Raw genomic sequence first — 14,292 nt, 5'->3', positions numbered from 1 at the left:
AACCTCACTAACATTTCTTTTTCTGCAGTATACAGAAGGACAAGACAAGCCCTGAATGTAGTTTCAAGAGTGTCCAAAGGTAAGTCTCCTAACAAAATCAGAAAATTTCCAAATATGCTTTAATTTAAATAAAATTAAACAACAACTTCCACTGACATTTTCTTGAGATGAATCTTTTGAGGAATTTTACGAGCCCAGCGTGACAATACTCAAGCTACCCATGGAGCCTGTGTTTCTTGAGGTGGAGCTGAAAGACGAAAGCCCCGACACTGAATTATACCTGGAAAACTGCTGGGTAACAGGGTCTCTAGATTTCAACAGCACCCCAAGATGGAACATCACTGTGGATGGGCAAGTAGTTATTGAATGACCAATGCATTCATCAGCAAAGCTCCAATCTCTTCTAGATCTGTTGATCTGTTCTCTCAAATAGGTGCGAGATAAAAGGCAGTGAGTATGTTGCAGAGTTCTGTCCAGTATCTCTTAGCGCCAGGGTGAAACACCCCTCTCATTTTAAAAGGCTAGCATTAAGGACCCTGACACATCATCTGAAACAGGTAAGATTAAATCAAAGGCTCATCTCCCACTCATGGACCCTATCCTCTGAACTTCTTAAGACCATTTAAAAAATAGCCAGTTTAAAGACCTCACAGACTTAAGACCTAGCCAGCATCCGACCCAAGCAGCCTGACTGGTGTGCAGCTTTTAGTTCTCTTCTCAAATCTGCTCTGCAACACAGTTTCAGTGACTTGAGATTGGATTGGCTGAAGTAAATGAAAGAGTTTGGTATGTAAATATGACTTTTACATGGTGTTTCTGACTTTTTATAGGATCGGATTCATAGCACTTCAGCTCAAAATGTCTATAACAGAAAAATCAACTTATATGCCATAATATCCACATGAAGTTCTGCTCTGTTGTCTCCCATCTGTCCCAGCCAGTCAACCATTTCCTCAGATGCCAGCCCAATGGGCAGGGAAGCAGAGGCATGTGGGTTTGGTCTTACACTTTTGAGGTTGTCTTCCTCTAACAGGTTTAAGAAGAGTAAAGAAAACCCCAGGACAGTCACCTGAGGATGCTTTGTTCTTAGTGCACCCAGCTGAATGGATTCTAGCGCATGTACTTATACAAGCCATGGCAGTATCCCTGCCTGGGTAGTTTAAGTAACCACGTAATTTTTTTACTTTCATAAGCAGTTCAACTTGTGAACTTGCTAGAAATGAACATGATGCAATTCTGGCTTGTGCTGCTTCCTAAGTGTGCAGCTGCATCTAGCACTAGATTGAGTTTCTGTCTAGCTTTGATACACAGCCTCACTGCAGCTCATGAGGTTTTAACTTCTCCTGTCTCAGCCTCTCAGTTACCAAAATGCCTGAGGGCTTCTTTGACACCAGATTTGAAATTCAAGGCAGGTTCAGCTAGAAGGTGCCGCACGCAAGTGCTCAGACAAGCCTAAGTCTAATCATCTGTAACTTCTGCAAAAGTCAGACAAAAGACAAAACAATGCGCTGCAAAGCAGGATTTGATATGGACCAAGTGGTACTTTTTCTTCTTCTCAGGTGTATGTGCACTGTTTGGTGGCAGCGTGCTCTCCTACCAACACACCACCTGGCAGCCCCTGCAGAGGACTGCGCAGCTCAAGCAGGGAGAGGAAGGGTAGGTGTTGAGGAGAAAAAAAGAGACATTGCAAAGCACTCCTGACCTGATGTTTTTAATGTATCTAGGACCTCTGGGTTTGGCATCCGAAATGCCTCACACAAACTGTGTAACATTACCTATAGTTCATATATTAATAGTTAGCACTTGATGTGCAACATATATGTATTCTTTACAAACTACACAAATACACTGTCTATCATTCTCAGCCTTTCCAGGTCACTGTTCAGCCAGCCTCCAGGGCTACGTACTTGCTGGACCAGTCTGGATTATTGATCCAGATCTAAGATGATGAGTGCAAACTGCATTTGGTAAGAACACCAGGCTCTGCATACTCACCTAGAAAGGTCACCATCCTTCGTGGCACAAGTGATGCATAGCCTGTCCTTTAAGACCTTAGAACTATAAGTTCTACGACAAGAACTAGGGAACAGGCAGGGTTTTCAGTCTCCTGGTGTAAGTTTGAGACCATAAGAGGGGGAAGAAGGAGAGCGACCTGCCAAGCCAAACACAGGTGGCATGGCTCTGGAGAAGATGCCAGCAATAGAGCAGGGCATGTTGGAGTTGGGCTGTAGCAGGCAGTTTTGGAACCAGATACTATTTCAACAGGTTTTCAACTGGACTTCCCCCAGTCTGGAAGCAAATGGATCCAAAATTTTAGAAACAAACACTAAGGCACATATCACTGCTATATTCCAAATTCTTTTGAAGGGTCCAAATCCTCCAAATTGTTAGGGTTTAGGCTATAGCTTCTTTGTCTGCCCTTGGACAAGCAGAGCTATTCACCCATGTGCTCCAGCCTCACTCCTCACTCACTTCCCTGTGTGTGTCTCCAACAGCACGTGAAGGCTCTGCTGTGCTGGCTGCTTTCTAAATGCTGCAACTAGACACAGGAGCTACCTCTTTCAGTGACCACCAGAACTACCTTGCTTAAAATGAAAAGTCCAGATGGTGGGACTCAGGACAGCACCACAACACTGCAAAGTCCTAGGGTCTGCTAACAGGATAAGTAACTGTAACCTGTTGCCCTCTGAAGTGGCTACAAAAGAAAACTTACCAGAAAATAACCCAAGGCTGCAAAATAACTTCTTGTTTCTTCCAGCTGTTGAAATATGGACATGCAGATCACTAAAATTGTTCCAGCCCTGATTACAGCTGCTTCTTGTAATATTTCATAAAGTGACTGCCAATCCTTCCATGTGAATATAAAGTGCAAATCTGAAAAGTCAAATAAAAATACATACAAAGTAATCTCAGTGCAGAACGTCTCCTTGTTAATGTGCAACAGCAACCATCTGGTGTACCAACATCAGCTTCAAAGCACCAAGCAATCTGCTACTTAGGGCCTTTTTCAAATGCAACATGATGGCATAATTTTTTTTCCATTAATGCAGATTTTTGTCTATAACATTGCATTGACCTGAGCATCTTGGAAAGCCATTAGTTCCTCACTTTCCTCTCACCTGCCCCTGTATAGAAAAGGTTAACTACAAAATGGGAGAAGATGGATGCTCTAACATGAGTAAAAAGGACAATTTACTTGATGTTTTCTGTGCCAACATTAAAAAAATTTTTAATTATTTTCTAGAGATCAAGGTCAATCCAGACACATGACCACCTGCAATCACTCTCAGGATGCACCTGCGCTGTGACTGAAAGTGTGCCAGGAGCACAAGTAGGTGGTCAGCAGCAGTGAGGAGGGGGCAGTTGCGCTGCTGCAGGCTAAGAGCATACACGTGTGCAGCCCCTAGTGGGTTTGCATGGCTCGTACAGCCTCCATCTTCACAGGCTGGCTGGTAACATGCGATGGTTAGTGCATACACCTGGCACACTTCCCAAAAGCTTCTGTCATGCCTGTGAGGATTGCTGAATAAATGTAGTCTTAAAGCTGTATCTACTGAAGGACTAAGTTTTGTAAAAAGGAATTCGAAGATACTGGGATCCCGACCCCCTTCAGCAGCAGCCTGGGAGATGCCTTCCTCTGCTGTATGAGCAGTGCACTCTACTGTCCAGAGCTAACACTGCAGAGTCAAGCAAGCTTACTGATCCCCCACGTTCTCCAAGAGAGCACATTCTCCATTTTTAATGTTAATAGTAACAAACTCATCAGTTTAACTTAACTTTCTGTTAATCTAAAAAGCAGTCTTGTTGAAATTTGTAAACTAGGACGAAGGTTAAATAACGATGACTAAACACTAGCTCTTCTTTTCCTAGTGCTCATGGGACACTGTCTAGTTCCACACAGATGAGCATTGGGTCTGGTGTTGCATCACTAATGTTCGCTCACTCTGCAGTCTCACAGACTAGATTCAGGTAAAGTTGTCTGCAGCAGGTGGGACATCCCAGATCTTTTTGCCCTGGAAAGCCAAGAAGGGGGCCAGCAGCATTCCATACCCATCCACCCACTACCTGACAGATGGGGAGACCTTTCTCATCTGGATACATTGGGAGGGAAAGAGAAAAGGTGAGACAGACCAGCACTCCCATTTCAACAAACATTTCAGGTTCCCACATTCTCACAGACAAGCCAGAGGAATTCCACATTCTTGGTTTCCTCCTCCTACCTTGGGTGCTGTTCATGGCAGATGTTATTTTTGCACTGAATCACACAAGTGTGTTAGGGTTAGGCTTTCATGGTTTAGCTTTGAGGGTGTCTTGCCCAAGCTATGGTTCAGCTGTGCATGGCGTACTGCTCTGCATCTAGGTTCTCCTGGGATTACTCCCTCCTCTCAGGTGTTGCAGATAGAACTTCAGCACCAAACTTGTGTCCTAGATTGCAGTTTTCTCTTGGGTTAGGCTTTCAGGAACCATTCTGCTCATACCACTAGAGTTGAACAAGCCTTCATTATTCAGCCAGTGTGGAGAAAAGGAAGTAGGAAGGTGTGAGAGATATGTTAAGTGCACAGATACAGGCACACAGGAGTCCCCAAACACACCTGGAAAGCACTGAACTTTGGATCAGCCTTTTCTATAGCAATAGGAGTTAGGCTGAAACCTAGTGTTGTGATGTTTATGACAACATTGGACTAGCTGTTCCTTGCTGGTAGATCGAGAAATCCTTTGGGTCCATTTCACATGTTTATTGTACAAGACAAAGACATGAATGATGAAAAACCTGATTGTCATGGGCTGAAGGAAGCGATGCTGTGGACTGCATCCAATCACTCCCTGCTCATGGATTAAAGAGATCCTACAAGGAAAATCTTGGAAACAGTTAAACTTCGAAAATAGACTAGAGTTCTGAACTCAAATGATCACAAAAGCTGCTAGGTGGGCCTCCACCTTGACCAGATCTCACAACAAAATATTTTCATAAAGGCAACAAGCCCTTCCCATGGCATGAAAGCCAGAGGCTGAGGTTGAATCTGTTCTACTGATCCAGCCTTTGACTCTATTAAAAAGGAATAGGCAGACCAACAGTAATCTGCTAACACAAAAGTATATAGAGTATTATCCTTCTACTACCAATCTTCGGGTTTGTACATTGGTTTTGCTCTTTCTGAACCCTTCCTTTTCTGACAGAGGAAAGCACGATGTGCATAGCTGAGCTTGATGGATACAAACACGTTAATTTTCCCACAAAATTTGAATGGTGCACTTTTCACTACTAATTTACTTTTTATCAAGGTTACCTACTAAATGGGACGCTGCATAGTGCAGTCCTTAGTTGTAACAGCCAAAGATTTTCAGGTTTTTAATGCTGACTTACCTCGGTCATCCACTCAGAGGGAAAGCACATGGAAGAGGAACATATTCTGGCCACTTGACGACCTCGCCCTTTCCCCTCAACGTGTCGCAGCTTTCCCTTCAGAATGGGTCTCCTTGTTCCTCACGCTGCATCTCACAACAAACATATATGAAACACTTCTCATACTGCTCTGTGCCCTGCTAACCTGGGATTCTGTCATCTTTTCCTGCCTTTCTGTAAAAGCAGGTGGTGTGATAACTCCTCCTGTGTTTCAGTAGGACAAACAGGGTACTAGGGAAAAGCATAGGGTGATAATACTATTCTTCACCTTGTTCTCTGAGGAAGTAAGATATTAGACTGTTGTTCCAGATATTGAAGAAAAAACCCATTCTGTAACGTATTGAGGAAATCACATATTTTTTGTAAGTTTAGAGGTAAATCACCAGGTGAGAAGCCTGTTACTTGTTTCTAAATTAATTCCATCTCTGGAGAATGAAGTAAAGGGAGGGGCTGCCGGTGAAGGCTGCGTGAAGGCAGGAGCTGAGGGCTTTTGGAGAACAGGTTTATAGGTAGGAAACCTTGGGAAAGCGGCTGTGATGAATTATTCACATCCAAAACATTTCTGACCAGAGTAAAGACAGTCAATGTGTATTAGCAGCAACCACCTGTTGGACTTACTGGTAGAGCGCTGTAACTTCTGACTAGTAAATGCTTCGCAAGGACAATGCAGCAGGCAGAGAGGACTGACCCAGATGCTCTACAGAGGTTTGTAATTTTCAAGCAGAGACAAACCCTAAAGCCCAGTGAAGGTATAAAGCCACAGTACCTCTGCACTGTGAAGCATCCAAAGCACACAACGCCTGCTCCTTTTACAAGCTGAGAGGTTGTCTGAATTTCACAAGGAAACACTACATAAAAAGAATTTTACTACTCTCCGTTACACTTTTAATTCTTAAAGGATTACAAACAGGAAACCTTGCAGAACAACAGGAGTTACTATACAAATCCTCATCTTGAAGCTTTTGTTTCTTTAATATCAGTAATGGTGGTTTATACCCCTTCAACAGTCCCGAGTGAAAAAATACTACACAGTGCTATTTAATAAATATTTCAGACTGAAAACCCGGATTAGCCTTATGATTGAAAGCCAGAGAACTGACTCATGTGTGCACGTGAAAGGGGAAAATGTGTGTGAGAACCTTACTGGCCAAACTTATCTTGAAGGAATTCCAAATAATGCCGAAATGCACCATGACACTTCATCCTTTTACAGGAGAGAGAAGGAAATAGTGTGTAGAATCTGCTACAAAACTGCTCCCAGTCCAGTGAAAAATTTTTGTGCCAACAATGAATGTATTATAAATAATTGCACAACATTCACAAAACACTACAAGCTGGGAAGTAGAAGGGGTATTATTACTAGCATCTTTTGTTTTCTAAAATACTTATTTGCTGTTCATCTTTTGATTTTTATCTGTATCTTTGCATTTAAACAGTGTTCTGGGCAGAACGACATCTGTGATCTCTCCTCTCCAAGTAAAATTCCACAGGTCATATTCAACCAGTCATACTGTCTTTAATTTTCTTGGCATGGTTCGGTCAGGAACAGGTTTAGTTCCAGCTCATCTTCTCACCATCAACCAAGGGTTGGTATGACTTCCCAGTTTTTGAGAATGAGGTGGCATGAAACAGGCCAAGTCCTTAAAACATTGTTGTTTTGGAGACAGACCACTAAGATATAAAAATGGAAGCAAAGCACGTGCTTAGTACGTCTAGAAAAGTCCAAAATTAAATTTTTGAACAAAATGGTCATTGTTATGACATCACAGCCTGCTTTCCAAACTGTAAACGGATGTAACCGTATCGTGCATCATATTTATATAACTACAAAATTGCTGCTGTCACGTGTCAGGAGTAAGAGAGGTAAATGCAGCATTTTCTCAGCCCCATGCTCCAAATACTCATGGTGGCTAGTGTAGCATTTCACCCCAAAGCTGAAAGCAATCTCAGTAAGGCTGCCGGGGAAGATATTCAGAGGCTCAAGTCTCTTCTCAGGACTTACCCAAAGGGTCCCACCATCTTTGTAAGATGTACAGCTGTCATCAGCATGATTTATTTAAAAAAAAAAAAGATCCTAATGCCCACGTGAGCAATCAAAGAGTATTTCTTTCATTAGAACTTGTATTGCAATGAACACACAAAGGTATTTCTTATCGATGATTTATAGATTTCAGCAATGGTCCCTCCTGTCACGTAAGAAATGAAGCTGCCTGGGTATTCACAGCCAGTTCAATCCGATAGATTTCACATTCTAATTTCCAAGCAATTGACCTTTTCGAGAACAAGGAGAAGGCCATAATTCCTACTGTGAAGAGCCCAACTACTTTCTATACAATAAGCTCTTTACAGACAATCACAAGTTAAAAAGTATCTGTTCATTTTTATTCACTCAATTATTAATTTGTCCAATACTTTTACAACTGTATTACAAAAAATAGGTATGCTCTGTTCCCACCTGTTTCGGTAATGTAAAACTACCTCTAGGAGTGAATGAATGTATAAAGGACTGACATTCTTATACCTCATACAAGGTACGGGGGGCGTTACCTAAAAAGATCTCATTGTTTCTGTTAAATGTTTCTTAATACAGAAACATTCTGAAGTGAAAAGGAAAACAGTTACCCTAGCATCTCAAGGACAACACCTTATTATTAACATTGCACTTGTAGCTTAAATCAAATTTACATTCAGAAGTGGACAAACACTGCCATTATTAAAATCACTGTATTGCTCACAAGTTCCAATCTCAAGTATTTAAATGTTTTATATAGTTTTTCTTCCCCATGAAAGACTGTTTAAAACAATCTGTCAGAGAGTACAGAAACAATTTTAATAAGAGAACTACAGACTTAATTTGCTGTTACTGAGCTTCCAACATCTTTATGAAGTACTTATGTACAAAATCTGTACAAGTATCTCACAGAGATTTAACATTATGCTTTTCCTCAACACTAACAATATCCAAAAAGTTCATTTTGCAATCATAATCCATTTTTAACTTAATTCTCCCAAGAATGAGGTTTCTTCAGTAGGTCGTAACAGATGTAAATGATCTTGTGTTTCATCCATCAATGACAAAAATCACGTGTTTATCAAAACATTCTCACACCACTAGCTGCATCTTCAATAACCCCGCCTTTGTTTTTCTTCTTTATCAAGAATAGCCTGTTTTAGACTCAGTGCAGCATCTTCAAACTGGGGGTTTAACTCTAATACTTTCCTGAAATCTTTTATTGCCTCATCAAAGCATCCTGTCCCAAAAAAAAAAGAAAGGAAGAAAGAATTATCTTTCCGTAACTCCTCAAACTCACAAACCACAACTGAAGAATACCTCCTAATACTTTCACTAACAAAAAGTAGCAGCTGTACTTACTAGACCTGCTACATTTGGATTCTCCAGAGGCCCAAGTGGGAATTAAGAGTTCTTCAGTACGTATTTTTGAACTTAAAATGGGCTTAAGGCTCAATTCCGCCAGCTTGAGAAGCAAGAGGAGACAGAAGTCCCTCATTCAGGCAACTAACAGGCAGGCTGCCTTAACCCCGCAGGCATGCTGCTTCAAGCCAATGCCCTTGGTCAGGCTCCATTCTCCTGGTGCTCTCTACAGTCCCTCAGCTTCTGGTTCTTGACTTTGCAATTGCCAAGCTCCAACAAAACCAACAGGGGCAACATTTTCTCTCAACATATTCAAAACCTGGGCAGCGAATTCCCCAGAGATGGCTGACAGCCGACTTCAGCTGAGAAGGCTGTGCTCCCTATGGCCACACCTGCTTTAGAAAGATGCTTTACCTCAGGTTTAATGGCAGTGTTTGGAATTAGCCAGTTTTAGCCCTAATGCAAATTTTTCCAGAACTGAAACTGTCTTTCCCTCTATTTTTCCCTGAATATTATCACTTCAAATGACACAGAGCAGAGATACAAACATATATAGCTATCTAGCTGCATACTCTGGGCAGACTGGTAGCTGACACGCCCTATGATTGACAAAAACGTGCCTCCGCCTGCACCATTACGTTTGTGGTGTGCCGCCTTTCCCTCGCCTGTGTCAGGCGGGCCCCTCCACCTGTAAAACGGCGGGGATTATCCTCCAGCTGCGGGTGAATCCTGAGATAAACCCGCGCCCTCGGCTGTTAATCGGCCCTAGCAGAGCTCCCTGCCTTCTCTCCGCAGCGGGCGGGCGGTGACGGGCCGGGCCAGGCCGCGCCGGGGTAGGCGGGAGGGTGGCGGGCCGCCGGACCGGGTCACACCACCCCGCCCTGCTCCGGGTCACCGACCGCGCGGCGGGGTCCCCGCGGCCCGGCCCGTACCCAGCCGGTAGAGCACCAGGCCCCGGTTGTAGTAGGGCACCTCGAAGGCGGGCTGGCACTCGATGGCGGCCGTGTAGTCCTCCATGGCGGCGGCGAACTCCACCCGAAGGTACTTGATCTGCCCCCGGTTGTTGAGGGCCGTGGCAAGGTCGCGGCCGGCGCTGCGCGGGGACAGAGGGAGAGCGGCCGTTACGGCGGGCCCCGCGCCTCCCCCCCGCCCCTCTCCCGGGCACGTACCCTGCGGGGGCGGGGCCGGGCCCGGCGGCGGCCCCCGCGCCCCGGGCGATGAAGCGGCTGTAGAGCTCCTCCGCCGCCGACAGCCGCCGCGCCGCCAACTGCGCCTGCGCCGCCGCCAGCAGCTCCGCCGCGCCGCCCGCCGCCTCCCGCGCCATGGCAGCGCCTCCGCCGCGCCGCGGGGCGCGTCGTGACGTCACGCGGGGCGGGCGCGCCGTGACGTCACGGGCACGGCAGCGGCCGGGCGGGGCCCGAGCGGCGGCGGCAGCGCCGGCGGCGGCACAAAGCAGCGGCCCGAAGACCAGGACAGCAAGCCCGCAGTGCTTCACAGAGTTACGCAAAAGGGGGCCTGTGCTTCCCTCCCCGAGCTTGACCGAGGGGCATTACTCGCCGTGAGGGATGATGGCGCAGAAGAGGCTCCTGCTCTCCGCCCCGTCGAGCGGCTGCTGCCGGGCTGCCAAGCGCCGGCTGTCCTGGGGCAGAGCTCAGTGTGGGCTCGGGCCTGCGGCGCTGCCAGAGCAGAGGCTCCAGTCCAGCAATAAAATAGAACAGCGCAGTTCTACGTAAACCAGCGTTCCTTAAACCTTCGTGTATAACAAGGATGACAGTTCGACTCTTGAAATCTGTTCAACAGATGTCAGCTGCTCTCTTCAAGCTACTTAAAATAGCATCTCATTACCAGATTCCAATCTTAAAAGTTCACAGAGGTTTCCTTAAGTGGTTGAAGGCATCACCAAAGCTCAATAACACAGATGCAGACTAGTGGCACTGATTGCTGTTTGTAAGCCCTTTATTGCTATAGTGGGTTTAAATACACTTGGCAAAAGGAAACAGCACAAATGTATGCCTAAAGTGGTACCATCACTCTAATAAAACAGTAGTAGAAAAAATTATTTCCTGATAATATAAAAATATTATCAGAACTAGTATCACATTATTTGAACTCAGGAATTACTTCCTTCAAAAACTTGCAAATTTTGAGAAAACCCAATAATTTCCTTTGGAATTACAAAAAAACCACCCAAACCTAGAGCTTGCTCAGAGTAAAATGTATTAGCATGAACCTACATTCAATTCACATAGTTTTGAAATGAGGATCAATTTACAATTGGAAAAGAATGCTTTTACTTTACACCTTTGTAAAAAAACGTAACCAAAAAAATGGAGTAAACAGTCATTTCTTCACATAAAAGAAACTAATAAAGATTTCTCTTGTAGGTTCTGGTTCGTTGTTTTGGGGTTTGGGTTTGGTTTTTTAAATGTTTCTCTAATAGTGGCACTATCTGTTCCAATACAGTACCTGAGTTGTATTTTAAAATATAGTACATCAGTAACATTTTGGAGAGTATTTTTAGGAGACAGATATGAGGATGAAGAGTCCTTTATCCTCTGCTATGCTCTACTGTGGCACAGAGGACAGAAGTTATAATTGCTTGCTTCTTTGGCTTTCATAGAATGCTTACACACACTGCACATCCAGAATCGACACTCCAGGATAGGGTCACCTGTTGCAACACATACAGGCAGTTTCTCATCTCCACTGTTATAAAAAAAAAAAAAAAGTAAATAAGATGAAAGAATAAAAACATAGTTTTAAAATAGCAACAAATACTTGTTTTCTAGAAATTTGCAAACCAGCATAAATACCCAATTGTTTACCTACAGCTAAATACAAAACTTGTGAAGCTGATCTGTAAGATGCTGCTTCTCTTTTCAGATGTGAGCCATTTTTTGATTAGAAGTTATTAAATCACATAACCCTTCACTGTTAACATAGTTAACGTAGATCTTCACACACAAATGCACAGCCCCAGAACCATACAGTCAACAGATCCGGGCCAGCAGATGTAAAAATTTAAGGGAAAGGAGCAGTAAAGGTCATATAAAGGTAAGGTCCAACTAGACACCTGCACTACTATTACATTTATTCCTCCAAAGAGTCAGCATAAAAGCCACTAGAGAGATTCTGTACATCTGCACAGTAAAATCAAACAAGACAGGTTAAATTCCTATTCATTAAAACTGATTCACAATTTCCATACTCAACAAATCCCAAGCTGTTCACAGGAAACATTTCCAAGGCACCATTGTGTGTATAGCCACTGCAAGGACTTGCCCCTTAAGCATCCCTTCATATTCTAATTTCTTCATTTAACACATTCATCTTTTCACATCATTTAGATTTAGGTAATCTCAAAAGACTGGGGACTCACTGGTTAATAATGGTTAAATATTCACTTGTTGACATTTCATAGAATCACAAAATCATTCAGGTTGGAAAAGACCCATGGAATCATCGAGTCCAACCATCAGCCCGACTCTACAAAGTTCTCCCCTACACCATATCCCTCAACATCACATCCAAACGACCCTTAAACACACCCAGGGATGGTGACTCCACCACCTCCCTGGGCAGCCTATTCCACTGTCTGATCACTCTTTCTGTGAATTTTTTTTTCCTAATGTCCAGTCTGAACATCCCCTGTTGGAGTTTAAAGCCGTTCCCTCGTGTTCTGTCACTAATTCCCTGGGAGTGTGAGAAGAGACCAGCACCAACCTCTCTACAATGTCCTTTCAGGTAGCTGTAGAGAGTGATGAGCCTCAGCCTTCTACCACTAATGGTGATGCAAACAGTAACATTAGTGGCATGTCACACCTTATCAAAGTGCCTAAAACACCCATTCTCTGTCCATATGCATTTCAAATTAAGATGAAGTTATAACTTTATGTCCAGTTCCTCAAATACAATCAGTGCCTATTCTCCCAAATAAAATAGTGTTACATTACCCTTTCTGCAAACTGGCTAATGCTGGCATCGTTTTTGCCCAATATCTGATTTAAATAGCAAAGCAACTATTACCTTGGTCACACAAACCCTGCTAAAACACAAAATACAGACAATAGCAGAAAAAAGTGCTAGCATTGTTATAATATCATATAAACATAAACCCACCTCTCAAGAACGTCATCCAGATCAGATTTTTTGTTATACTTTGGACAATGTCTTGTGAATATCTCTAGAGCAAGGTATTCATACTGTTGCCTCTGCTCTGGCCTAAGAGTTTCCAAAGATTCCAGCTTAACAAAGGCTTTTGAACAAATATCAAATGCTCTATTTGCACATGCACAGAGTGCCAAAAGGGAATAGATTTCAACTGCAGGGATAATGTCTTCATAATCTCGCAAATGAAGAGCTAAGAAATGAAAAAAAAAAAAAAATCCATGGAAGTTTTTACATGTTTTCTGTAAAGTGCAAGCGTCTGTATGAAATATTTCCTACTAGTAGGCAGTATTAATCTCACAAATTGGACACAATGAACTGAAGTCTTTTAATTGACATGACTGTGAAGCATGCGTGATTTAACGCTTCTTAAAAATAAATAAAAGGGGATTTGACTGGGAAATTAAAGTGTCTTTTGGAGACACTTTTTTAAAAAATGTGTTGGAAGTATATGAAATGGACCTTCATTACTTGGACAGAGTATAGGGCACTATTTGCTTCTCTAACTCCCACAAGGTTTTTTTATGAAGCTCTACAGGGAGATCTGATGTGAATTCAAGCATGCCTTATAATTTAAAGAAAGAAACAAAACAGTCAGCAGAACATCTGCAGAGATTGTGCAAATTAACCAGGTAATATTTGATGTCAGATTTACATCATCTCCAAGAAAACACTTTTCAGGTATCTTGACTGCAGCCATATTCAATTCATTACATGGTTTTGTTTTAAATTCCATGCATCTAGCAAGAATAATGTGCCAGTTATAAATTATGTGCTGTGCACATCTGTAAAATTAGAACAGTTTCTTTACATGGTTAAAAATGAAATCCTACCTGTTTTAAGCGCTGCATCTACAGAACCTTTATAGAGCTGTCTTTGTGCAAGTATGAAAAAATGGTAAGCCTCAGCTCCTCGCCAAGCATTGTCTGCAAAGCGGTTTGTTGAAGAAAGAACATCTTCTTCTAGAAAACCAGCCAAAGCTGAAGCAGTCTGAAAACAAAGCAGTATCACAAGTAATTTTTATATGGAACAGATATAGCAGGAAATGGGGATATATGAAAAGAACTTTTCTGTACTTGGTGATTACACCACACTCTGTGTTAACTAGGAAAAATACAAATACATGGACCTAAGTGAACATTGTTAGGCATTTTATACAGTGCATAGGCAGAACATATGGTGCAGATTTTCAAAGATAAATATCATATACATGTGTACAAATATATTCTGTATGCATCTGCAGACTGGTTCATAGTTTGGATTAATACTGCATTTCAACACCAATCTCTCAAAACTTTGTTTAAACTATTTCATTTGTGCATATGAAGATGAAAGTGTGAGCATAAAA

General features: G+C 42.8%; 2 protein-coding genes across 3 annotated transcripts in view; both read right to left on the bottom strand.

Annotated features, from left to right (window-relative positions):
• Positions 1-6,282: 6,282 nt before the first annotated feature.
• TTC32 (tetratricopeptide repeat domain 32) lies at positions 6,283-10,101 on the bottom strand. Its single transcript, XM_074895591.1, has 3 exons — positions 9,947-10,101; positions 9,710-9,870; positions 6,283-8,655 (listed from the first exon to the last, which is right to left on the bottom strand). Exons 1-3 carry the CDS (start codon positions 10,099-10,101, stop codon positions 8,528-8,530), a joined length of 444 nt encoding a protein of 147 aa, XP_074751692.1. The 3' UTR covers positions 6,283-8,527.
• Positions 10,102-10,235: 134 nt separating this feature from the next.
• WDR35 (WD repeat domain 35) overlaps positions 10,236-14,292 on the bottom strand; it is a 47,661-nt gene continuing 43,604 nt past the window's right edge. For both annotated transcript variants that reach the window (XM_074895589.1, XM_074895590.1), the window contains 3 exons: positions 13,778-13,934; positions 12,897-13,137; positions 10,236-11,483 (listed from right to left, as the gene is read on the bottom strand). In XM_074895589.1, the coding sequence (XP_074751690.1) occupies positions 11,336-11,483; positions 12,897-13,137; positions 13,778-13,934 (546 nt within the window). In that variant the 3' untranslated portion in view covers positions 10,236-11,335. The remainder of the gene's footprint in view (positions 11,484-12,896; positions 13,138-13,777; positions 13,935-14,292) is intronic.

The sequence above is a fragment of the Athene noctua genome, chromosome 1 (assembly GCF_965140245.1).
Source record: "Athene noctua chromosome 1, bAthNoc1.hap1.1, whole genome shotgun sequence".
Lineage (NCBI taxonomy): Eukaryota > Metazoa > Chordata > Aves > Strigiformes > Strigidae > Athene > Athene noctua.
This window is presented reverse-complemented; position numbering and strand designations above follow the sequence as displayed.

Excerpts from the sequence above, each read along its gene's own strand:
- TTC32 (XM_074895591.1), bottom strand. The coding sequence starts at position 10,101 with ATGGCGCGGGAGGCGGCGGGCGGCGCGGCGGAGCTGCTGGCGGCGGCG. Across the intron at positions 9,871-9,946 it reads CCCGGCCCCGCCCCCGCAGG|CGCCGGCCGCGACCTTGCCA; the intron begins GTACGTGCCCGG and ends GTCCCCGCGCAG. Across the intron at positions 8,656-9,709 it reads CCTGGTGCTCTACCGGCTGG|GATGCTTTGATGAGGCAATA; the intron begins GTACGGGCCGGG and ends TTTTTGGGACAG.